Source organism: Hippopotamus amphibius, chromosome 4 (assembly GCF_030028045.1).
Source record: "Hippopotamus amphibius kiboko isolate mHipAmp2 chromosome 4, mHipAmp2.hap2, whole genome shotgun sequence".
Taxonomy (NCBI): domain Eukaryota; kingdom Metazoa; phylum Chordata; class Mammalia; order Artiodactyla; family Hippopotamidae; genus Hippopotamus; species Hippopotamus amphibius.
The window spans coordinates 178,355,746-178,383,095 of NC_080189.1; the positions used below are offsets into that span (position 1 = coordinate 178,355,746).

Consider the following 27,350-nt stretch of genomic DNA (forward strand, 5'->3'; position numbering starts at 1 on the left):
TCTCCCAGCCCCACTAAAATGACTTTTATTGGGGTTCATTTTCATAAATATTCTTCAATGACAACATTATTTGACATCCTACTGAAGCCTTTGGAAATCAAATTCTAATGGCAAATTAAGCACATTTCTTAAATAGAAATTGGGGTCTTAAAATCTTTACGTGGCCAAAAGACTAATGCTCGTTAAGAAAAAAGCATTTCCCAAGTGACATCATTATCACTGAACCCTTTTCCTTTAGCACTGTGCTGGCCAGGCAGGTGCTAGGGCACCATTCTGAAGCCTCCATCACACAATGTCACCTAGCAACAAAGGCCAGACCCTGCACACACCCCCTCCCCACACTCTGCACTCTGTTGCCACCCCTACACACTGTCCACTCACACTCTCAAAAGTGTAGGAATGATACCACGCCTCACCACTCCTGGGTTACATTTGTTACACAAGATGACAGTTAGTACAAGAGACCTTCTTCTCGATTTGAAGGAAAAATGTTGAATCTGACACAAGCCAAGAGACGAAGAAAGGAGAGTCATGGAGGGGAGCAAAGACCTTAAGCAAAAATGGTCGATGTCAAAATGTGAGACGTTATCAACGCTAATTTCTATTTTCTCACAGTGTTAAAAAAAAGCCATTCGGGTGGGAGGAGTTGGGAGGTCGGGATTGGCACATATACACTACTGATACTATGTATAAAACAGATACCTAAGAAGGACACACCGGATAGCACAGGGAACTTCACTTAAGGCACTGTGGTGACCTAAATAGGAACAAAATCCAAAAACGAGGGGATGTATGTATATCTATAGCTGATTCATTTTGCTGTACAGCAGAAACACAACACTGTAAAGCAACTATACTCCAATAAAAATAAGTTAAAAAAAGAAAAAAAAACAGAAGCCGTTCAACTGCGGAAACTGAGGCGGGAAGAGAGCCAGTGGGCAGCCCCGATGGGCTCAGAAGCCGGGGCCGGGCCAGACTCGCACCCAGGCCTCCTCCAGCAGAGTGCGGCCGGAAACCAGGCCTCGCTTCTTTTCCACAAAGAAAACCAGGTTTTAGTTTCACCAGGCTTTCTAGTCCAGAGTCAGATAATTTTCCACTTTTGGTTTCACGTTTTTCTCGTCATCTTAACCTACACTGTTTTTTCTCATAGAAACTTTACACTCGGCTTTGGTTTTCTGAATTCAAGCGCTTATTACCCTGACACAGGAAAAAAAAAAGTACAGACTTTAGCTGTTTCACAACCTGAAGCTGACTTGGGTTTTAGGTGCCTCTTCTCCCTTCTAATCGAATGCAGTGGGAGCCTATTACATAAAGGAGGGAAGACACCACGGAGTACAGTGCAAAGCAGAAGGTGACCACAGAGTCGGAGCAGGAGTGGTGAAATCTTCCTGTGGAAGAGTTTCTTTTAATCTATTCAACTTCAGATTTTAAAAGGCCTTAAGAGAGGCACCTTTTTGTTCAGGAAGGACAATAAAAAGATGTGGAAACACATCCAGAATATACAAATAAATTATTCAAGAACCAAAAGCAGTAGTGACTCGGCATCAGAAAGATACTGGGGTAAGATAAAATGGCAAAAACGCACCAGAATGCCAAGACTCAAATCTGTTTAATTATGCTGCGTGTAAAATGACAGATACATGAGAAGCTAAGATAGCTCTGCTCCCAATTATCCAAGTTAAGGAACAGTGTAGGATCCCAAAAGGATGAGGAAAAGAAAGGCTTCTTTCATCCTCTCGTGCTTCCTCCCCGCACCGTGCATGTTAATCTCTAAGGCCATACATGCGTAGGTTATTCTTTTTACGTTATTTTACAAAACAATTCAATGAACACAAGGTCTCATTTTCAGAGCAGTGAGCTCTGGCCTGGGGCTCCTTACCAGTAATAGTATTGTAGTGGTAGGAGGCATGTGTAAAAGCCTGTAGAAGGTAAGCCTTATTCTTGAATCTGTAGTTGATTTTCTTTTCAAAATTTTCAAAACCCGAGATAAGGTGACTCAGTGTCCTATCTGCACCTGGGTGATCAAACATACATCTCGGTGGGATCTTCAAACACCCATACTCCAAGTCCCTCAACACCGAGGAGCGGGAGCCTGCTCCAGAGGCGGCGGCCGTGCGGCTCCCTGAAAGGTTCTTTTGTTGGCTGGTGAAATTCTCCCTGCTCGGGCACATGGCCTTTTCCCGATCAGTCCTTTTAATTACCGGGAGCACCTTCAGCCCCAGCGAACAGAGGAAAAGCTGAGCAGCCCTCTCGCCACAGCTGGTTAAATAGCAGCCCAGCAGGGCTTCCACACAGTCGGCTATGCTTTTGTCAGCAATGCACTGCTCGGTGTGCAGGTCGTAAGAAATGGACTGTTTCCCTGTGTCAACACCACAGTTCTCTTCTGATGGATTCCAGAACCCCACCACAAAGTCATCCTCTTCAACAGCTTTGCTAGGATCCAGATAGCACATTGCATCCCAAGAGCTATAGTCAAAATCCTCAAAATCTGATGAAAATGGCATACTACCTAAGGAGGATTTTTTGGGCATTTTCCATTCATATGCAGAATCGGTGGCTGAAAAAGGAGAAAGCGAGATTTTCTTTACGAAAGCTCCTGATCCCATCAACATGTTGTCTATGAACTTGATATGCTCCTGATCGTACTCCAGGAAGTCCTCTTCGTCATCGGCGTCCTCCTTGGGAGCCCTCCACATCAGGTCCTCCTCCTCCTCCTCCTCCTCCTCAAAGTCATCGTCCAGTTTGCCATTAGCCAACATGCAGTCTTTTGTCTGAAAGAGGGGGAATGGGGAAGGAGGGGAGACATAGCTGCTGTTTTTAAAAGGGTTTGAGACTCAATAAAAGCAAGGGTTATGGATAATTTCAAATGACAGCCACAAATACTAAAAGGCAACTTTCAAATCACGGCCATTTGTTTTCAATTAACATAAGTTATTTAATCACATAAACAAAGTAAAGCATGTTCTTTGAATGTTCATTTTCTAAGTTATAAAATGACCTTTATCCAGTATGACGCTTTAAGTTAAGGATTTTATACATGGATATAAAGTTTAAAATTAAGGTCCACAAGGCAAACTTCAGCTAAGAATTCTAACTCTGGCAGGATACACAATGAAAGCTCTCATATGCTGATCACAGAGAGCTTCAGGTTTGCTGACAAAGTTTTGAAATGTTTTTTAAAAGATTTTCAAATTAATAAAATTAAATTCCAGATGCAGAAAAAGCATTATCTTTGCAATTACAAGTATAATGTGTAAGCAGATAAAATTATTTTCTTTATAACATTAAAAATGTACAGTGGGGTTTCATGATAAAGTTTTTGTCCCTATTTCCACTTCAAAGCACACTTGCTACAATGTAAAACTAAACTGCTTTGCTTGGAAACTAAAAGGGATCACTATGAACTAAGCTATGAATCTGAGAAATTATGCTTTTCCCTTCCACTGAGCTAGAGTGATCAGGGCAACAGATTATAGCATAACTGACAAAAATAGAAGACAATTTAGACTAACAAGAAACACAACGATCCAATTTCTGTCAGAAGATTTCTGCTAATTCCAATTTCTTTGGCAAAAGCTTATTTGTGAATGACAACCTTAATAATGGGCTGGGATTCAGTAAGGATATAACTTTTTTGCAATGCTAGAGAGATACAAAATTCGTAACTTGTGCAATAAAAAATAAATAAATAAACAAGACTTTGCTCCGGGGGAAAGGCAGGAGGCAGTGCTTCAATTCTGATAGTGACAGCTTTGCAGAGTATTCTGACAAAAAAGATTTTCAAGTTTCCTGTCAAGCATTTTTTAAATACTACAAATATTCTCATTTTAAGCCACACTCAAAATACAGAGAGTGCATTTCTTTGACAAGAAATAAGTGCAATGAGCCAAGCCATATACCTACCACTATCTGTCTTTATATTTTTAATAAAAAAGTTTATAAACTTTTTTCAAGAATAAGGAAGAACAAACACACACACACGAAAACTACACTGGTAGACACCTCTAGGAACCAGTACCTAATAAAAACTACAATTTCCCAAGGTAACATGAGATGTTTCTGACTATCTCGTACTCAAGAAAAAAAGGCCAAATTTCAATCAGAAAAAAAAGACTGAATCATATTTTTAATTTAAAAAATCTTTATATTTCTTTAGTAAGATGCTACCATAACCAAAAATTGGCAAAACGCAAAAAACAAGGGCTGAGTTTTATCAACAAATAAGCTGTGTGATCTTGGGCAAAGTTCTTTAATGCCTCTGGGTTTTGGGTTTTCTTATCTGCAAAACAGTGGGATTTTACCACTTCAGTAAATGGTTTCCAAGAGTACTTCAAGCTCAAAAAAAAAAAAAAAAAAAAAAAACCCAACCCACCAGCGTGAAACTCTTTGCTCTTACAATTCAAGTTCACTTTCCACCTGAGTTATTCCCACATTGAGCATCTGCAAGCAAAGCTTTCACTTAAACCTATCTGGTTGAGGACCAAGGCAGGTAGAACAGGAATGGATCAAGCATTTGCTTTCCAATATCATGTAATGGTCTATTTCAAGAAGCAGACATTATTAAATGAAAACATCAACAGTATTTTAATGTATTCTAAGAACCAAAGTGCCAGGTCATTTGAAATATTAAGGAAAATAAAATAAGAACTTTGTGTTGTATCTTAAAATTAAAAAAAAAAATTAATTAAAAGGATATGCTAACGTCACCTTTATGCTAAAACTGTTTTTAAAGCACCAAGGATATACTATGAAATAGTATTTATAAGGCAGGATAAGTGTTATTGCAATGTTTCTCACAGAAAAGCAATATTTTCTCTAAAGTTCTCAAAATCTTACATATTTTCCTCTAAGGTTCTATCTATTTCTAAATTAATAACAAATAAAGTTTTTCTAACCCAACTTGCATTAAAATATTCTCTTAATGCTTTTCCAGATAAGTTTCAATATCTATAGTAAGTCAAATACTGCACGAGTTAAAAATATACTCAATAAACAGGTAAAAATCAAAACAAAGTCACAGAGCATGCTACCTGGAAATACTTAAAACAGATTATCTATGATATACATATCAGAGAGAAGATACAAGAAAAAAAACATATATTTAGAAAATATAATCTGTGAAATAAACAGTATTCTCATTGTTGGCCTTAAGTAGAAATGAAGTAACAAGGAGCCAGTTTATCATTAACGCAAAATAAGTGTCTGAAAAATGAAACTGCCTGCGAGATGGCCTCCCAGCCAACCGCACTGGACAGACTACTTCCACAGCTCTCGGCTCCCAGGCCCTCCGAGGCGCCCCCTGGTGGCCCTCGAGACAAGACAAAATGAAGCAGCTGCAGCTAATGTTTGGAGACTTAAAAGTCACTGGCAATATTTAAACTATTTCCAGAAAGCTACAACTTTTATGTATTTTTCTTAAGTTCACAAGAGGAGCAATAGTCCTGAGAAAGCCCTGAGTTGCAAAAGCAAGATTTTACTGAAATTATTTCACAGACAGATTGGAGATAACAGGTCACTGAAAAGGCATTTCACTGAACAGAGCTAAGGATCTACAATAAATCGTAATATATAACATTAAAGTGAAATGTTACAGTTTTGTTTTTTCTTTTTTTTTGAGTCACAACATCAGATACTCTTTGCCTTTGGAAAAGGAAGACAACAGAAATTGTTCTCTATCAAAATTGCAACACTTCTAAATTCAATGAAAAGACGTCTGTTTAAAGGAATTATTTCAATATACTGAATTTCTACTCTATCATAAACACATCAGGGAAAAGAAACAAAAAAATTAACAAACAAGATTCTGCCCCTGGCCAAAAAATAAATCCATCCAGTTACCAAAAACTTACCATTTCATCTTTTTCCCATTTCTCTGTGTTACTTTTGTCTTGATTTACCACATAACCAGGAGGAAGCCAATTCACAGGGGGATCAAATATTGACACCACCATGCGGCTGGGCAGTCCCTTCTTTTTTCCAAGCCGATACAGATTACAGTTGCTGACCTTTAGCAGAAAAAATTTATAAGACACTTATCCATAAAGGATCACTGCTGAAATTCATATAAGGCATGAACATAAATTTTAGCTAAATAGTCTTCATATTCCACAACTGGTCATCAATTATACAGATTGTACAGTTTTTCTACCTATTCACTATAGGAAATATTAAATTCACATATAATCTGATGACATAAAATCCAAACTACTAATTGGGACTATCGGAAAAGAATGCAAATCTGTGTAAATCCAAGATGGCACAATATTCTCAATGAAATAAAAGAAGGAAATAGCATAAACTCTAGCTACACAGTGAAAACTGGCACTGAACTGAGCTTAAATAATTTTATGTTCCTAGAACCTAAGCTATAAATATGATTTCGACTGCAATGCTTTCTCAAATATCATTCCTTTGTTTTGGATGGCATCTCAAGATATTTTGTTCAACCATTTTAAAATAGCTCAAAAGGTAATACAGAAAAATCCCACGTTTATTGTCATCAATAAAACAGCTTTACAGTCTACCCTCTGGTGTTTTTCCTAAGACCTCCATCTCCTCTTTAATTTATTCAGATCTATATTTCTATCTAGTTTTTACTTGGAAACCAAGGTCTAGAACGGTCAATTTCATTTTCAATTTCTAAAAACTGGGTTCCTTTTTAAGTACTTCCTGAGCCCTTTCTCCACATCACTCAATACTGCTGAGCAAGCACCCACGTAGGAGAAGCGTTGGTCGGCAGCGAGACAGGGGAATGGGCCCTGGAGCCTGCAGGCTGGGCGGAGAGCCCCCCACGACGCTCACTCTGAGACGAAGCGCTTTCCCACAATATCTACATGCTGGCTTCCCTTTCCACACCACGGGACCACAGCATCACGGATGCCAACAAGAGGGTAAAGTGTGACGGACACTTGAAAGGGATGGAAATCACGTTCAAAGTCAGCAGAAATGGTCAGCAGGATGGAAAAGGAAGAAAAGAGCTCAGTACGGACTCATGTGAGGCACAAGGTGGGACGGGCAGAGTTCAGCCCCTAGAAACGGGGCAAGCAGCAGAGGAGGGGTGACAGCAGGTGTGAGAGTGGGTCCCATGAAGAACAGCCAGGGCAGCACCCTGGCCAGGACACGTCGGGGCGTGGGCACACTGAAAGGGCCTTGCCCACCATGCTGCAAGAGTGACAGTGATCGCTGCAGCAAATAAGGAGTCAGAGCTTTCCCAGCAGGCGGATGGATGAACTTTCGAAAAGGAAAATAATTTCTTTCTTACGTAAGAGTACGCTGTCTCTGATATTCTCTTCCTGCAACCACCCCTGGGAAAACTCAGTTGTTCTCAATTATCACTCTCATGAAGGCTACTCCCCCAGACTGCATCTAAGTCCTAAATTCATAATTACCTGAACATTGCACCGAACACACCACTTCCTGGTCCATGAGGTCTAAAAACTCTAACCCTAACTCTGACTCCCACACGTCTGTCTTCCTCAGCACCAGCCCCGTCACCACCCCAGCGGCTATCGTCCCTAGTGCGGCACTGCCCTCTCTTTCAGGAGGCAGCAGAGTGCAGCAGGCTCTGGGCTCCAGCCTCAGCCACACTCCTGACCATCCCTGACTACTGGATGACCTGCATGAGCCAGTGGAACTCCCTAGGCAAGAGTTTTCTCATCTGCAAAATGGGGACATGTCATCTACCTTTCAGGGGCACACTGAGAAGACTGAATAAAGAAGATCTGCAGAGAACTCAGTGCGGTGCCGAGTGTTACTGAGAACACTGGAGGGGGGCCAGTGTAATGGTTAAGAGCACGGTCTCTAAACCCAGACAGACTGTGCAGGTGGTGCCTCGTGCTTGCCATGTTAACTTGAACAAGTTAATCTCTCCTGCCTCAGTATCCTCAGCTATAAAATGGGGATAATAAAAGCATACACAATTATAAAAAAATAAAATAAATAAAAGTTTACAGAATTAAATTAGGTAATTACTGGGCTTCCCTGGTGGTGCAGTGGTTAAGAATCCGCCTGCCAGTGCAGGGGACGTGGGTTCGATCCCTGCTCCGGGAAGATCCCACATGCCGCGGAGCAACTAAGGCCGTGCGCCACAATTAAATTAGGTAATTACTAGATGAAGGTGACAAGAGTAGTGTCTATAGTAAGTACTTGTAAGTGTCGGCTGAAATTCTTACTTCCTCTGAAATCTCACTCCCCTCAGTGCTTTCCTCGCTGCCAGAACTCTACATCTGTCTCAATTTCTGCTTAAGCTTAGACTTCTTCAAAGGCCCAAATGATCACTCAGCGTGGTTAGGTTTTACTTTTCAACTCACGCCACATTCTGCTACCAGACTGACCATTTAAAACTACCACTTTATTAATATCTGTAGCCCCTTACACAAAAAAGTGCCCTCAACATGCACCTCATTGAAAATAGTGCTTACCCTTTAGCCAGCACTGAAGGTCCTCCATAACACAGTTGCAGCCCACCCGCCTTTTTAAGGCTTTTCTCGGGCATTTCCACACTTCTGATGGCTGCCGGGGTTTATTCACCGAGTGCTGACACCTCCCCATCTGTTCCCGGTTTACACACTATAAACGCACCTCTTCCATTAACGCCTCCCCTGATCACAAGTGATCACTCCTTCCTTCTGAGCGCTTAGCAGCTTTGTGTGTTATTTATCAAGCAGGTACATGGTGCCTCGTGTCACCTCTTTTATCATCATTTAAATACTGATCTTCGCTACTTTTCTTCCCTGAATCTTAATTCTGCACTAAATGAGCGTCACTCCCGGGCGGGTACACTGGAAGCTCGAGCCGCCCTGCCGGGCGTAGCAATCCCTGCCGCAACACTTTCCTCACCCTCGGAAATCATCCAATGCGCGAAACCACTTCTAGGCATGCTGAATAATTCCTCTGACTGCTCAAATTGAAGGACAATCGCTTACCTTTTTGCTTCTCATGTAGGAAAGGCGGCCCTCGTGAGCATCGGGATAAGTGCAAAAGAGATACGTGGTGATGGCATGCTTTAGAAAGGAGTCGCCAAGCATTTCGAGCCGCTCCAGGTTAAATCCATCACTAGCGTTTGAAAGGGTCAAAGCCTGAAGAATAAGTCCAGGGTTTGGGCCAAGCGTCCTCGAGGAGTACCCAGAAGGGCTCTGCTCAGAAGCCGTCCTGTCCATGAGCGCCTTACCAGTCTCTGCAGTACCAGGCACGGCAACCATCGTGGGACTTCCATCTGAGGTAGATTTGTTAGCATTTCCATCAAGGTATTTATTACTCAGTAGAGTACATTCATCGCTGGGCTTGGGCTGGTTCTCATAATTGTATAGATTCTGAATGGGATATGAGGTAGCTGGTTGTACAGGTATTTCCTGCTTGTAGTCATTCAGATGGTTTCCTTGGCAAAAGTCTCTGTTAGCTAAATCGTAACTGCCATTGGCAAGATTTTTATTGTAAGAAAGACCATTAATTGCCGTAAGATCTGCTGAAACTTCAATTTGGAGCTTACCAGGTGACTCGCTGAACAACGTTCTGCAGTTCACAGACATTTGGTCATGATTTTCTAGAGAGGCGGTTCTATTAGCACCTTGATGTGCAGCATTTTCAGGGACGACAATTGTGCTGTGCTTACAGTAATTCTCATTTTCAGCTGAAGAGGAGTTAGCAATTGAGATGAAAGATTTGCTGTCGATAGATTTTTTCCACCCGAAGTCTAAGTTAGGGTATCTGCAAAGACATTTTTATAACTTTTCATCAGATCCTTCAAAAAGGCTAGGCTTAGAGCAAGGGCAATTTGAGTAAAAGTTAAATAAATAAAGATCCCTATAAATATATTCCTACCTTAGAAGAGAAGTAAGTTTCCAAGGCAGAAATCAACACTGTCAGAATTCTGCACAATGTACACCACGAAGCGGGATGTGGTTCTCTGCACGGGTTTATTCCCAGCCCCACAGCACCGTGTGGGGCTCGGCTCATGAAGCCTGGAGTCAGCTTACAGGAGCTGGAGCCACACACTGTGTGGGCTGGGACTGGGCCAGCCAGGTAACTAGCTGGGTAACTTCAGGCAATTTACTTAACGTCTCTGTACCTTAGCTTCCACTCCTGGGAGAGGAACTAACAATTCCTACCTCACAGGACTGTCCGAATGATGAAATGATCAAACATGAGCTAGAGCACTTAACCCAGTTTAATACTGCAGCAAGTGCTCAATAAACGTCACCGTGACCATCACTATTACAAAGTTCCTCGACTTCTGAACCATCTTGGTCTTGCCAATTGCAAAACCAAAATAAATCTGAGTGGTTAAACCAACAATTTCCTTAGATTGCAGAGACTTGACTAATGAGAAGAAAATAATGAAGACATAGAACACACTGAGCCAACTGCTCTTTAATATATATTTGATTTTATAAAAGAGGAAGTCTTAAAATGTCAGCACAGTGACCAACAACTGCTTTCATTTTCACTTTAACTGCAGTCACTGAAGGGGGAATGACTGTTTTTGACCTTAGGCTCTCCTCTCCCTCAGGAACTTGCCAAGAACATCAGACCCAATGACCGATATACATATTTTCACTTAGGAGTCAAACGATGTACTTATTTCATGTATTAAATAGGCATCCACATTTTCTTTCTAATCTTTTAAAAATTATTCTACAATAAAATTAAAATGTGAACTTAATTCTGTTCTTTTGCAAATAGGATTTCACGAGCTGTGTTGTTTCTGGCCCACAGCACAGGCATACCTAAAATCCAGGGGAAGCGATCTGACCCCCACACCAGCATCGCTGGCTGTCTGGGCTCTTAGCTCCTCTGCAGTCAAAAGGCAGTGAAGGCGATAAAGTATGCTGGGGAGACAAACTGCTTTTCTCCACAGTGATGCTGGAATTGGATGTATAGCACAGAGTTCTGGAACCAGTATCTTTGAGTAAGCAAAAATGTGGATAAACATAAATGTGCGAAGATAAATATAAAACAAACACACAAGAGAATAAAAAATAAAACTTAAGACCAATTTCACTAACGAATAAAGATAAAAATCACAAACATTTGCAAAATCTTATTTTTAAAAACATTTTTAAAAATAATCCCTTAAGGAAAATGGTATCATCCTTGGATTTATAAGGATGATTTTCAGTGGACCAAGTATAAAAGCCAAAGCTCTCACATTTACAAAAAGACACTCAAATGAAGTCAATACACCATATTAATTAAAGCAAAATAAAACCTAAGGGTTGGGCAACTTCAAAAAACTCACAAGCCACTCAATTCACTCAACATAAAATATTCAAACTTCTCTTTCGCAACATTAAGTTATGCTAATAACAATTAACTCACTACCTGTTTATTCTGCAGACTTTCCCACTTGGCTTTCCTCTTTTCAGCACTGCTTAAAGGAAGAGCTTTCCCCTTCTGATTCAAATGGCGAGGTGTCAAAAGATTAAGTCTATAAAAATTTCAAAATAATTTTATCAAACAGACAAAAACAAGTACACTCACACAGTGGTTCTACAACTTCGGTGTGCCTACAAGCCACCAGAAGAGCTCATTTAAACTGAAGACCCCTGAGCCATACTCTGGGCGACTCTGTGTGCAAAGGACCTCCCGAGCTCAAGAGCCTCCATAGGTGAGCTGTGGGGACATGAACCTCCACACCTGCCTACTGACCTCGAGAGATCATGCCGCAAGTAACAGCAAAGCGTCACCTCAAAAGCTCCTTACCTTGAAGATGTGTGGTCCACATCCAGCAGCGGCTGGTTTAGATTGGTCAGGTCAAGGTTATACTTTGTTTTATAATATTCTGCAAAAGTTTCATACTCAGGGGAAGGAAATTTACTCAGGGGGGTAAGATCAGTGTACACATCAGCTACATAAAATCGATGAGGCTGATCAAAATTGCGATATCTGAAAAAGAAAAACGATCAGTGACTTTCTGGTTTAAATCAAATTTTCTCAAAACACAACTGCTTTTAATATGGAAATGCAAATTATGATTTTAAAGTAAGAGTTCAAAAGGTTACAAATAAATAACATTAATGAAACTTTAATTCTAAATAATACATTTCAAGTGGATTTAAGATGAGAACTATATTTATACCAAGTAAAAACCGCCCATTCTCCCCTATTTTTCTACTGTCCTTCTTCTAAATATTTAAACTTTGATAACACATGAAAGCTAAATGGCATCTTTAAATATCTCTTAATTTCATCAGTATAAACAGTATAGAAAACTTTCAATATCCAAACAACCAAGTAAATACTTGTATATTACTGCACTAAACATGAAAGACACTTGCCACAAAAATGTATTACTGCACCATTTATGATAGTGATAGGCTGGTGTTAGCTAACATTTAAAATATGGCCTTGAAGTACAAAAAGAAAAAAGAAAAAAACAAAAACAGAAGCCAAAGACTGAATTGCAGCCGCTACTTTAATTCTGTAAAAAGTGTAATATTTAGTTTTATTGCTCAAAAACTTCACCCCTTAAATTTTACAAAATGAGAAACAAAGCATAGTAATTTACTATTTTCATTGCACTTAATAACATTATGCCTTTTAACAATTTTAATAAACTAGTACTTACAACCAAATTCTTTAAGACTCTGGGGATTAAAAGGATGAAGGTTTTATGAAGAAAGCCTAGCAACATAATTTAGATGATGTGACCTTCACAAACTGAAATCCCTTCACCAACAGGGTTTTAGGTTTTGTTTTTTAAGTAAGTAAACTGGAGAGAACAGGCCCACCATGAAGAGACAACTAAATTTTCTATTACTGAGAGTCACATCAATGCCAAAGTCACAGCCCACTTACATTCCCTATGTGAACAAGGGAATCTTCTGAAACGAAGTATCACCACCACTTTGCTTTCCACTTAAAATCTTACCTTGGAATGATAACTGCATCTTGGTAATCTTCTAATTTAAAAACAAAGGGAGTTTCTTTTGAATACTTTGTATTGGGAATGCCTATGCGAGCTTCAGATTTCTCAATATCTTCCATGAACTTAAAGTCAATGTCCAAAGTGCTGGAGTCATTAACTTAGGGAAGAAAAAGACCCTTTAGCTTGTTAAAATACAATACAGGTAAGATCCTTACTCAAGCTATATATTCATTACATGTGTCTAATTCAGAGACATCAAAGATATTTCTGCAGTGTATACACAACAAGCTCACAGTTAAGCAGCACTTGCTTTCTCAGCTAGCACACAGAAACCCCTTCGCGTCTGGGTCCGCTCCTCTTACCAACATTAAGAGGTAGAACACAGTATGCTGAGTCAGCGTCTGTGGGTTTAAATTCGAGTGCAGGTTTTTCAAGCCGAAGAATATGTGAGAATATATACTGGTGAAGTCTTGTAATCAACTCAAGCATTTGTAGAGATAACGTGAAACCAGACTTCTTCAACTCAATTGATATGGTAACCTCTCCAGAGCGTGTGTACACAGGAAAGTGCGGAATCTTAGCAAAAAGAAAAAGAAAGCACCCCCGAGGTTAGCAGGTATTTCACCCACGACAAATATTTAACTTCAGAAGAGGAATGGTGCTTTGTATCAGGGCAACAGAAGAGACACCTCAATTGTAAAATATTAACATTCTGAGGTAACAAAAGATAGTTACTTTTAAAGTAGCTTTTCCTTTTTTAAGAAAACCAGACAGTTCAACATAAACCACGATTATGAAACGTCTACCTGAGGTATAGGTTTGGCTGTCAGTATTCCAAAGCATCTTGTGGTGTCCTCAGGGGGATAGAGCTTCCGCCTCCTGAAGTTGAGTTCATCAGGTAAAGGTGTCGTTAGAACCATTCCTATCACATACAGGTAACAAGGCTGATCGGGCTTGGGGTAGCTATCCCTCAAGCATTCTGGAATCTGGTATTGGAAAGAAAAATTAAGCACCAAGCACAAGTGTATTAACCTCTTTTCCAGATGTTGGCAAGAAAACAAATTTATTCCTGCCTTTACTAAAAGCTGATGAGACAAAACTAAGAAAATATCCAAGGCAGGAGACCTCGTAATTACTTAACCTCACTGGAGAGTCAGCACTCCTGGGTCTGCAAAATTATATAAAACCATCAAACACTAGGGTCATTTAACACAATACTATTCATTTGATCTATTTCTTCTGACTAGAGAACAAACTCTTTTCTTTCTTGGTTTCTCAGTCTTTACTCACTGTAGAATACCAGAAAATAAAGGTAGCCAAATTTTTTAAAACCCCATGTAATTCTGAAACTCAAAGATAACCTTTATTAACACTGTGATATACTGTATCATCTTCCAGACTTTTTCTGGAATAAACGTATACATTCCAGAACAAATGTATATAAATGTATATGTATACATATTTTCATTACACATGGAATCACAAAACAAAGACTGTATCATAACCTGATTTTTATCTCCATTTACTACAATGAGAATATCTTTCAGGGTCAATATAAATCAGTGGCATTTTTAATGACTATCTCATTGAAGGAGCAAACCATGACTTAAACTAAGATTGTTTCTAAACTTTCAATGTTCATACCACCCCACCCAACAGCCTTGCAGTTTCTGAGGCTCAATAACATCAATAATTACATCCACAGTTAAAAGGTACAGAAATGCTGGCTATGGGATAATTATAGTTAACAGACTATCAGCTAACACAGAATGCACCTATTAATTAAACAGGATACAAAGTAATACTAAGCTTCTCAAAACACTTGTTAGTGATAACATCTGTCATATGAAACTAGTCCAGTAGTCTCTAGGGTAAACGTCAAGTAGGAACCATGGATATGAGGAAACAAGCATTTCAGAAAACTGGATAACTTAATTCGTAATAGTTGAAGACCTGACATGATTTGGAATCTTGAAAATGCTTAGCTGCGTGCAAATTTTTTAAAAAAGTAAAAACTCAATAAAACTGCGGAAAAAAACCCAAAAGAATCATACATTTAGGCTAAGAGGAAAGCACACAGCAAATTTTTGCTTTTGTTTTGGGTTTTTATAAGGTTTTTATAAAAATATATAAAAAATATTTTTATAATATTTTTTAAATAAGTACTTCAGCCCAGTATGGTTACAGCTAAAAGGCCACAGATTCAGCTGAACACAATACGCTGAAAACACTGATTCTGACTCCAGTCAGGCTACATGCTAACTCCTGACAAACAGTCGTGCCCGCACTGGCTGGTGTGCCCCTCATCCTGGACAGGCACTTGCCTGTTTTATCACACACACCCTTTATGTCTTAGCCCCAAACATAAAGCAAGAACCTTGCCACTAAAGTGAATGAACCAAAGCACACCTCTTTAAATGAAATTAACTCATTCTGAATAGAATCTGATAAGTGAGTCCAAGAATCCTTTTGAGATGAAAAATGAAAGCAATGTCTGAGGTGAGAAAGAGCACACAGTGCACACGTGACAATTAAGGAGCTGATCTGAGAGAAGCTGTGCATGAAGGAGGGAAACGAGCTGAGATCCACAGAGCAGCCTAAATTACAAGGGTTTGGGAAACCAAGCAAAGGAATCTGGACTTGACACAGCAAGAAGTAGTCAGAAAGGCTAGACTTCCATTCGGCTCTAACCGATACTAACGGCTTTTGGGTAGCACTGCCTTCGTTTTGTGGAGCCTGGTCTTCCTGGAACACTGGTCTCTTCTTCGTCATGTAAATCAAGCTCTTCTTCGTACTTAACAGTCTCTTTCCCAACTGGCATCAAATGGTCGTCCAGTTCACCTAAGAAATTTAAAGAGAGCTGACGAACAATCCTGACTTTGTCCCTCTAACTAACCAGTGAATAACCCAGAACAGGACTATGTCAGGAAGCAGCTGGGAAAGTCATGAAAACTAACACATCTGTGCTTTTAATGATACAAAAGTACTCAGATGGGATAAAGTACACATTCATACTCAATATTATCAGCATTATAAATTCTGTTCTAAGACTCAAAAATAAAAACACGTGAACAGGAAAATAGTACATATCACTTTACAAATGCCACCGGAAAACAAGTTTTCCCATTAAAAAAAAAGTTTTAATTCGTATACTAATACAGACTAATTTGAGAGACTGATACATTAAAACACAAAAACACAAATGTTCATGATTGGACAGCTACTAGAAGACCTTTATGTATTTATATATTTAAAAGGGGTCAGAAAATGGGAGCAAGTAAATTACAGCTGTTAAGCTGTGTAAAAAAGCTCCTCCATCTTACAGGATCTTCACATTACATCATACGTACATCTATCTTCACCAAAGCACACCAAGAGCAACAAGTCCACAGCCCGAAAAATCCTCAGACCTATAAAACCCTTGATATGCTTTTGTTTCACAATGTTTTTAAATCTACTTTTATTTACATGTGCTTTTCAAACACTCTTACCAATTTTGTGCAGTTTTTCACAGCAAATGAGAGCTACGACTCTTTCGGCCAATCGTATACAGCTCATGGGGGGACCCTGAGAGTAACAGAAAAGGTGTCCATTGTATATGCATACAGCTGTATTATCATTAGCACATAAAACACACGTGAAATCTCTACCCCGATATCTTTAAAGTTGAAATGTACCAGAACAAAGTTCTTCATTTTGAAAAATGTCAGCAAGTTTTAAAAAATCCTAATCTGCATATTTGAAAAGCCATCTTTAAAAATCCTGCCTAGTAAAATCTACATAAGTTATAACTAAGATTTTACAATTTTGATGAATTCAAATTTCAGTAAGAATTTAATATATCAGTATTGAGACCAAGGAAAGCGGTGACACAAAGGCAGATTTTCAAGTCAACAACAAAATAACTAGAGCAGCCCAACTACATTTAATGAATTCTGTGACACTGTAAGTATCCACGCCACAGATGAATGATTCTGCCAGAAATGTTTCTAGTAGTAAGATCTTAGAGGAAACTTCAGAGGTCATCTAGCCTAACTCTGAGAGTCTATGAATTATATAGTCTACTGAAGATGTGAACATGTAACTGACTACAAAAGAGATTTATAAATTTACTTTTTAAAGTAGATTTAAAGCCATATTTACCTATAACGTGCATAGCCTTAGAGAAGCTGAAAACAAATTAAGGACATAATTTAAGGCACAATCATTTCTTTTTCTAAACTTACAACAATGGAGGCTCGAAGAGGTGAGTTAATTGGCAGATAAAGAGTTGAATAAAATGTACCATCAGGCAACTCTCGGGTTCTACATTTAGGAGCCAGGTGAGTAAATGGATCACTTGGTAATCTAGCACAGTATCTGTGAAGAAAAAGAAATTCTGATGCTAAGTCTACAACTGAGAAACAGAGGAAAAAATCTGTACTGATGTTCACATTCTAAAGTTTGATTTTTTACACCCCTCTTCCCCTCTACTGGATTGGTATTCGCATGCGAAGTCTGAGCTTCACTGCTTCAAACTTTCAGTAAGATGGAACAGGACATTCATATATATAATGGAACTCTGCGATGATGCGTTCTATCTGCCCTGACAAGGAAGTCACCGAACACGTGAAATGTGGCAAGGGCAGCTAAGGAACTAAATTTTTTACTTTATTTAATTTTCATTAAAATTGAAATTTGAAAATAAATAGCCATATATGTCTAGTGCTGTGAATGGACAGTGCAGAAAGTATTGCTCAGAATCCGTTAAGGGAACAAACTGCCAGTGTTTACTCCTTACAGATCTTACATTTGCCAACAACTACTGGGGCCTGTGCAAGGAAGGCATCAGAAGCGGGCCCAGTGTCCTCACAAAGGAGGGCAGCAGAATAAGGCGACGGCCCAGCAGCAGCACAAGGAGAGCACTGCAACCAGGGCAAGAAGCTACTCTCAAGGGCTCTGGGGCCCAAGTCAGGAGGGCTCTGGGGACCAAGGGTGCTGGGACAGGAAGCCCACCCAGTGGGCCAGGATGCATACAAGGAGGGCCGTGGAATGGACAGCCACCCTGCCAGATCAGGCCCTGCGCAATGAGGGCACCTAAACGCGGTGGCAGCAGCCCTGTAGAGGAGGCAGACGGCTGTATACACGGAGACTGAACATTAATCATTTTGAGGACAATGGGAATTAGATTTCTCACTATTAAAAAAGCCAAGAAGATGGAAAGAGGAAAGCTATAATAAACCCTCTGGTGTCACACTAAAAATGGAGCTAACAACAGATAGGCAGTCCTATACAGAAAAAAATATAAACATTATGTGAATAAGCACAAACATATTTTCTGGCTCCATCTACTAAACAGCCTGGTAGCAGTAATACTCCAGAGGCAACAAACACACCTGGTGCGCAGATCTTGGTTTCTAAACACAACTCAATCTCTACTAAATGGAACCAGGACCTTTTGGAGGAATAGCCAATATCTAGCTTGGGGCATGGAAAATATGAGTCTAGAACATCTTAGTGTGCCAGAAAATACAGAAATGTTCTAACAATAATGATGACGTGTTAAAAAGACATAGAGGACTTCTTAGGTGGTGCAGTGGTTAAGAATCCGCCTGCCAATGCAGGGGACAGGCTTCAAGCCCTGTTCTGGGAAGATTCCACATGCCACGAAGCAACTAAGCCCGTGAGCCACAACTATTGAGCCTGTGCTCTAGAGCCCATGAACCACAACTACTGAATCCATGTGCCACAACTATTGAAGCCCATGCGCCTAGAGCCCGTGGTCTGCAACAAGAAGCCACTACAACGAGGAGCCCGCACACCACAATGAAGAGCAGCCCCCACTCACAGCAACTAGAGAAAGCCCGTGTGCAGCAACGAAGACCCAACACAGCCAATAAATAAAATTTTTTAAATTTTAAAATTTAAAAGACATAGAAGGTAGACTGAAGGGGCCCCCACTAGCCAAATCTCACACAATCTTAACATCAAAATAAATAAGAAATAACAGTAAAAGACTATCAATGACTGAATAAAACAGAAGCCCGTTAGTTCACACTGGATAAAAAAATAAAAGGAATAAACAGAGAGACGAGAAAGCTCTCCCTCATAGTAAAAGAACAAATAAACAGAGAGAAGAGAAAGCTCTCCCTCATAGTAAAATGACAACTAATAAATGCAGAAAGAATAACGGAATCAGAAAATCACCATTTTGCAGACATTACAGAAATAAGAAATAATTCAGGCAAGAAATATCAATGAGCACTTATGCTGATGGGTGAAATTGGGAAGAGGAATAAATTTCATATATCTCAAATATCTCCCCATGAAATATTCACTAATTAGTGGGGAAAGGCACCTTTACAGTAGAGAAAGCTGGCAGACCTTGCGTAAGCGATCCAAGTCACCACCATAATAAGAGCACAAATCAGCACTGAGTGACCCGGTGAGACAGAACGAAAGGAACGCAGCATCACTGCTGTGACATGCGGGCCAAAAACACATAACCTGGGTCTAATCATGAGAAAATATCAATAAACCCAAGTTGAGAGACAGACCACAAAATGACTGTCCTGTCATCTTCCAAAGTTTCAAGGTCACTAAAGTCAAGGAAAGACTGAAGAAAGGCTCCAGGTTGGAGGAGACTAGAGAGAGGAGGAAAACAGGCACAACCCACCACCCGGGACAGGGCCCTTTCCCTCCAAAGAACATTCTCCTGAAACCTGAATGGGTCTCTGTGGGCGAAAGGTATGTGGGAGTTCTTTGTAGTATTCTTGCAACATTTTAAAGCTGAAAATTGTTTCAAAGTAAAAGTTAAAAAAACAATCTTATGTTCTCTGCTCCTTTATTTTGCCCCTGCATGAATTTATCCTGATACATAATCTAACTATGTATCTGCTTTTCTTAGTTCTTAGAAATGTATTTACCAACTTAGGACAAAGTAAAACAGAACATACACCAAAAAAGAAAAAGTTTATTTATCATAATCTTCCATTATTGCTAATGGAAAACTCAACATCCACAAACATTCATGACACAAAACAAGCAACTTCTTTTCTTTCTCTCATCAAAGTATCACAGGCCATAAATGGAAAGATTGGTGATTGTCTGCAAAAGGTAAACAACACAATACTTATAGGTTTAGACTTAAATCTGGCCATTCTCACAGGTTCTCCACACAGATGATCTGATGCCTACCTATTGATGTGTCCAATGGCCGTGTTGATTGTGACTCGTGGACCACCATCATCGGGCCTCAACACATACGGTGGGAAGACATCGTCATCATCCACAACGGGCTCAATGTCAGTCTCACCAGTATCAACTGACTTGGAACATTTGTTTCTCAAGATCTGAACATTTTAAAAACAGAATTTATGAGAACAAATGCTTTTTCTGCCATTAGTTGTCTGCCTCTGTACCTACAGAAAAAGCTCTCGACGTGAAACATGTCTCCTAAACACACTTCAATACCCCAGAGTTGCCTGCTGCTGAAAATTTCTCCCAATGCATCCTTCCCAGCGCCGATCATGTGATGTTCCCTATACAGGTAACAGGGTTTACGAGATACTGTACCTACCTACCTGCCTACACACACACACACACACACACACACACACACACACACTCCCTCACAGATACATGGGATCCCCAGTCTTTCATGAATTCAGGGGCTATGTCATCACTCTCAAATCACTCCGTAAGTCAATCAACTGTTACTACATTGTTCACATGAACAGTACATTTTCCAGCCTTCCACCCCAATAACCCATATGACCATTTTCACTGCTATTTCATTACAAAATACTGCTGACTCTGTGTAATTACTCTCAACTTTCTAACAGTGTATACACTGCACACCTCTGCTGAGACTATTCTCTGAAGATACAACTGTTTTTATCTATTTCTATAGACATAAAAACAACTTAAAGATAACATATAAATCTTACCTTTTCAATAGCTTTGTATGTTTTAAGGTCTCCTTCGAAACTTTTTATTTTGTCTGTATCTGCTAACATTACATAATTAGAGATCGGTGCCCTCGCTCTTCCCTTAGATTGAACATAGGATCGATACTCTGTGGGCAGATCAAAACGAACCACCAAGTTGCATTTTGGTATGTCAACACCCTCTTCCACAATACTTGTTGCAATAAGCAGGTTGGTTTCGTGTGCTCGAAATTTCCTAAGTACCTGAAAAAAATCCACCAAGGAAAGCAATTCTAAGAAATTTTCCAAAGAAAACAATGTAGTCAATTAAGGGACAGCTGTCATTTCTGACAATACTGTGAGCACACTTAATCCAGACCAGGCTAAAGATGATAACAATCACACAAAACTCAAGATGCATAAACACATGGGTAAAGAAACTGATTTAATGACATTTTCAACTGAGTGTGACTTGCAAAATCAAAGTGCCTTTCTACTTTACAGAAGCACCCATGGACAGGCTGAAGGCACTGGCTTCTTTAATAACCACCAAAGTGACCAAATGAATCCACTTCTGCAGTCCTGTTGCTATTCTGAGCCTCCATAATGGGATCTTAGGGCTGTGAGCCTGTGCCAACATCCCTCCAGAGATGTCAAAACTCTTTCACTAAAATTCCTAGGTCACTTGGAATTAAAAATTACAAGCAAAGCATTACTTATTTTTTGGCATCTTGGGACATTTAAGGGATCAGAAATGATTTTCATTTTTAAGTAAAAAATTTTTTCATACTAGATTTACGGTAACATCGTTTCCCAATCCAGAATAAATTAAATATGAAAGGAAGCTAGCTTTAGACTGATCTGTCAGACTCTGGCTACTGGACTCCCCAAACTTGGAATATTATCAAAGAGCTATCACGTAGAAAATGACTTCAACATGAATTAGTCTGCTACTTTTAAGTTAAAAACAAGTTTTAAATAAGAAGCTTTTATTTGCAAGCTGGAACACTATATTAAGTTTTAGCACCTTTACCATGCTGTTTCCTATACCAAAATCTTAAAAAGCATGAAAAAAATTAAACCAAGATCTTTAAAATACATTGTTATTTTTAAAGTCTTCAACCAAGGCAGGACTTTAAATAGAAAACAAAACACTTTCTAGGAAAAAATTTCAGGTTGTTGCTTCAGAGTCACATGGCGTCAACAGGATTTAAGTTTAAACAAGCTTCCTTTTTCTAAAATGAAATGTAGCTGTGTGCCACCAGCCCAGCAAAGGAAAGCAAAACAGTTGATGGCAATTAAGACATGAAATTGATTTACCAGACAGCTATTCAAATTCTGAACATATGAATCACCATACAGCTACCTCACAGGAGATGGCGAGTCTCTATACTAAAGAGTACACTGTATTACAAAGAAATGCAGAGGAACTATAAAGAAAGGGAGTTCCTATGGGCAGGGTTTGTATATGTTCTGAAAATTGTTACTGTACGATTATTTTAACTTTGGTTACCTCTTCCTGTTTTCTGAATTCGGCTTCCATCTGCTTGTTGCGAGGTTGGTTCTTTCCAATGCCATGTCCAGTTATAAAATTGCTGCTGATGTAAGCCAGCTCTGGATCCTGTTTGCCAGCTTCCTTTATCAATCTAAGAAAATTACATATATTTGGAAGTTAAGCACTGCTGAGGGAAAAAAAACTTAAACATTTGTTTATAAGGTCTCCCTTAAAATAGAAATTCATGTAGTTTTTTGCTGACATACCTAACAGAACAGCCTTGGTATTTTTTTTTCAACTAGCTTAAAGAGGAATCACTGCCACTCTTCTCTGTGTCAATCCGTGCACCAAGTACTTATAACACCAAATACGGGGCTGATTTATACTGATGAACGGGATGGTCACAGTCCCTCAAACTGTCTAATTTGGCAGTGATGACCTTCATAGAAATGTGGCCCAGGAGGGGATAGCGCTAGGCAGAGAGAAACATGGATTCCTCATGTATCTTGGCTTTAGGCCAAGACTTATAATGAAAAAGCCACACACACACATTCTCTCTCTACGCACTTCCCTCAGCACACACACAACTTGCAGCAACGGTCATGCCCTTGTCTTCATGGCCAAGCTTATGCAGAAAGTACCAAATATCTCAAAGTAAACTTCATTCTCCTCTGCAGGTAGTAAGAGTTCCAGCTGCACGTGAAAAGAAGCACGTTATTTCCTTTAGCTTTACCCCAGTACCCTGTACCACTGGAAGGAGGGCTCTAGGGAAAGGAACGCCCCCATCCACTGACAAGCATCTCCATCCCCAACATTTCATGTCCCCGGGCAGGCCACTGACCACAGCTCTGCATAAAAGACCACTGAGCTTCGGCACTGCAAGGCCAAGAGAGTTCCTGTTCCCATCCCATCCTGTCAGCGAAGAAAACAGACTCCTGAGCTCATCCCCCTTCCGGGCTGCTCCTCTGTATTAACCCAGAATGCTTGTCCCCTAAAGCGGGCCCATGGCTAAGAAATTGAAAAGAGCTACAGGACGGGCTCATGTTACATGGGTGCAGAAGGTTAACAGTTAATGTTGCTATTACAGCTATTTTGGAAATATCCACATTCAAAAACTCAGCACATAGGATAAATGGTTCCACACCTGACCTAAGTGATTCCATATGGCTCTTCTGAAGTCACACAACATAGTATAAATTCCTAATAGAAAATTGCATTTTTAAGTCAAACCATTCTTTTTTTTTTTCAATAAGTACATGAAACAGCCTAATATCAAAGCCCTGGAAGAGACCTTGAGTGGCCATCTAGAATATCTTCCTGCCTCCAAATCAGTAAAACACTTGTGTGTCTAAGTTAGTTTGAGAGTCTGCTCTATAGTTCAAGCACTTAAAATGTTCAAAATCAGAAATGTCTTTAATATGTTCCAAGATTTCTTTAGTTATCATAAACTTATGATGTCAGTAACAGAAAGCAGTGCTATATGCAAATGGCATGCCCCAAAATCTAAAATATGAAATTAAATATCTTGGAAATGATATGTACTTCCAAATTCCAATTTATGTAAATAAATATCAATTTGGACATAAAAGAGGTTAAAAAATGCATTTCAAGTTACTCCTAATTAAAGAATGTATTTTAACTTGACTAAAAAATAAATCTGGTAGACTTCAACTAGCTGAGAATTGGAAGCACTAAGAGTAAACTTATTTCTCCTTAATGAGACTCTCATCAGTACCACAGGGAACAGAACAATGTGTACATTAATAAACAAAATCTCTTGTAAACAATAATTAAATTCTACATACCTATGCGGATAATGCTTAAAGAGGAAAAATTTCTCTTATCATCTGATAAATTTAAAGAATCCCTACAGACAAAACTACGGGCTTCCAGAGAAACAAAACAAGGTCTACTGGTTGTCAGGGCGCTTGTAACTGAGTAACACACACTGCCTAGAGATTTCACGGTACCACAGAATTGCTAGCACAGAGCCGTATTTCTTTCAATTTTATACTGAGTTTATGTGAGTTGTTCCACAAGCAAGCTATCTGATAGAGAATGCTGTTCTTTAGTGCACAGAGCTTCTCAATCTACAGCAAAAAACTGATTATTTTTTCCCTAATTTCAAACTCACCTAAAACCAATATTTTTGTAAAACTCCATGAAAATTGACTAAGAAAATGTAACTTTAAAAGCATAAAAATTCAATAGCCAATTGTATAATATTCAGCAGACATAAAAAATTAAGTTTATGAATATAACTGTATTCCATTCAGCAGACAGAACTTACTCTTAAAACTAAGAGCTTATGCTTACCCTCCTTCATTCACCACAGCTGGCACAGGCCCACAGATCACATTGTGTCTGTGTGTGTGTGTGTGTGTGTGTGTACAACGTCAGGTGGTAATACTGCCGTTTTTACATACAGTGTCTCTTATTAACAACCCAGTAAGAGAGGGAGGTATTATTATCATTTAGCCTTAAAAAGTTAAATATCTGGCACAAAATATACACCTAAAAAGTGAGTAGAAATAAAAGGAACCAGGGCTCCTTGGAGAAATGGCTGACTCTACGGCTGAAGCAAGGAAAATATAAGACGAGCCCAGAACATCTTGTAGTACCAGAAAGTAAAGAAGTGTTCAAAAAAATGAAAGGATGAGGACGTGTCAAAGGGACACAGGAGCTAACCTCAAAGAACCCCCGATGGCCCAGGGTAAAAACAACTTGTATTAAAAAAAAACCCTAGTATCAGATTATAACCAAAGTAGAAAATAAACACGAGTTCATGATGACAAAAGAACATGATTCAACACATATAAACAGATAAACAGAATAAAAGAGACATGCTTTCCTTACAAAAGAATTTCAGTAACACACATCAATAAGCCCCTCTCCAGGAATGAAGCTGAATCCCTACCCACTGAGGATAAACTAGATTTGCTTCTTCCAAAGAATTAAGTAAGAAAAGAGAAAAATAATCACTTTACAGTGCAGAGCACTGGCAAACACAATCATAATCACATGATGAAGTTTAACATCACCAGCGATGTTCTGTGTTGACAGCACGAATCCCCCCAAGATAAAGTGACGAGAAGGGCACTTCACATCTGTAGTATTCTTCCAAATCCTAAAACCCAGTCTCATCCTGAGATGAACATCAGACAAATTCAAACTGAGAGGCATTCTACAAAATACCTGACCAGTACTCCTCAGAACTGTCAAGGTCATCAAAAACAAAAGAACAATAAGCCGTAGCAGACCAAAGGAGATTAGGCAAATACAGCAACTAAATGAACTCTGGTACACCTGGGATTAAAAAAGAGGACACTAATGGGAAAATTGCTGAAGTACTACAGTGACTTAGAGAGTGGAAGCCACTTTTTGCCACTCGATAGCTGCATTATTTTGGGAGGTCACAAACTGAGTGTTATTTTCCTCATCTATGATATGGTAAAAACATCTACCTTCTTCCCTCATGGAGTGTTCTGAAATTTTAAAAAATATATAAAGGTAAATTATAAACGACAGAGCCCTAAATACATAAGGCAAAAGAGAAACTATAAACAGAAGAAGGTACACACACTACATTATATATAGAAATAGCTGTGGTTTATTTTTTAATCAGGAGAGTAGAAAACTGCCCGTGTATTACAATAGCTTGTACTCCCATGAAACTGTTCACTGAAGAAGGGTTTTTCCTCCCATTAAATTGATGGAAAGAAAGAATCTGGATTTCAGGAAGTTCTTCTAAGCTTATTAAAAAGCTTACTGGAACAAGACCTCTATTGTATATTTAATTAGCTGCCCATAAAGTCAACCCTCAAACCCCTCCTGATTCATCATCCAACACTAAATTCCAGCCACATTTTATGAAAGTTGATCACAATTAATCTGACCCTCAAAGTCAATAGGAACTAACATTGATTTTTTTTTTTATGGCTTTGAACAAACCTTTTATTTTTAATTTTTCTTTGCTTAGCTAATATAGCATCAATTCTGATAGCCATAGGACATAGGTTTTTTTTTTTAATTTTATTTATTTATTATTTTCTTGGGAGGGGTACACAAAGTTCAATCATCTGTTTTTATACACATATCCCCGTATTCCCTCCCTCCCTCGACTCCCCCCCCACCCTCCCTCGAGCCCCCCCCATCCTCCCCCTCCCAGTCCTCTAAGTAACACTGATTTTTGATAAACCTTTTCAGGCTGACATTCCTGCAGTGAAAACTGGCACATCCCTATACTTAAAAATACATGAAGGAAAGAGGGGAAAGGAAGAAAATGAACCCCCACTTCCTCTCTCCAAGCCCCCCAAAAATTATTTAATTCTTAAACCATCCTGTATGGGAGCAGGGAGTACGTCTGTAACTCGGCTTGAAACTGTGCCAATATTAAACTTTTCTGACCCCCGAAATGCCTTCCCCCATTCTCAGAAATAACCCAAACAGCCACGAACTCCACGGACTGTCTCCTGACAGTCTTCCCACTGTAAAGCACTGGTTTTTAGCGTTCTGTCATACCCAAGGGCATTATGATTATACAATAACCTGGAAACTAGGAGGCAGAATATCAGGATTCTAGAATTGTCTCTGCCACTGACTGGCAATTTAACTCAGAGCAAATCACTTTTCCTCCTGAGGCCTTTTCCTTATAAAAGTGAGTGAGTTGGATTAGACAGTCAGTGAAGTCCCTTCCCAACCTTAAACTTCTGATCCCAGTGTAATTCCCTACACAAAGTTATTTTACCTCGCATTCATCATGAGGATCAGGCCCAATGACTATGAAAATTACCAGACTGAAAACCGCCAGATGACTACCCCAGAGCCCAATTTCTCCTTACTCAAGTGAGTTCTCAAGGCCCCAAAACAGTCAGAAGCAGTTTAAAAAAAAAAATCCCAAATTACCTCAGGAAACAAAGCTTAATTTCTCCTCAGAGATCAATACTTGCAGAAAAGGCTCTTAGGGATCAACTCTGGCCAATTAATGGATCTTGTAGAAAAGTAGACTGAAGTGCAAAATAAGGACCCTTTTTGGCCCTTATAAATAATACAGCATCTATCCACAAGTCAAAAGAACCACATA

The 27,350-nt window shown here is 39.4% G+C and overlaps 1 protein-coding gene across 1 annotated transcript in view; it reads right to left on the reverse strand.

Moving 5' to 3' along the window:
* Nucleotides 1–27,350, reverse strand: part of DICER1 (dicer 1, ribonuclease III) — a 39,409-nt gene that overhangs the window by 3,788 nt on the left and 8,271 nt on the right. Inside the window, 15 exon segments of the mRNA XM_057733580.1 lie at nucleotides 1,880–2,771; nucleotides 5,850–6,005; nucleotides 8,925–9,705; nucleotides 10,725–10,900; nucleotides 11,320–11,425; nucleotides 11,701–11,883; nucleotides 12,869–13,022; nucleotides 13,228–13,441; nucleotides 13,672–13,851; nucleotides 15,567–15,706; nucleotides 16,357–16,432; nucleotides 17,092–17,224; nucleotides 20,042–20,196; nucleotides 20,794–21,036; nucleotides 22,286–22,418. Coding sequence (XP_057589563.1) covers nucleotides 1,880–2,771; nucleotides 5,850–6,005; nucleotides 8,925–9,705; nucleotides 10,725–10,900; nucleotides 11,320–11,425; nucleotides 11,701–11,883; nucleotides 12,869–13,022; nucleotides 13,228–13,441; nucleotides 13,672–13,851; nucleotides 15,567–15,706; nucleotides 16,357–16,432; nucleotides 17,092–17,224; nucleotides 20,042–20,196; nucleotides 20,794–21,036; nucleotides 22,286–22,418 — 3,722 coding nt within the window.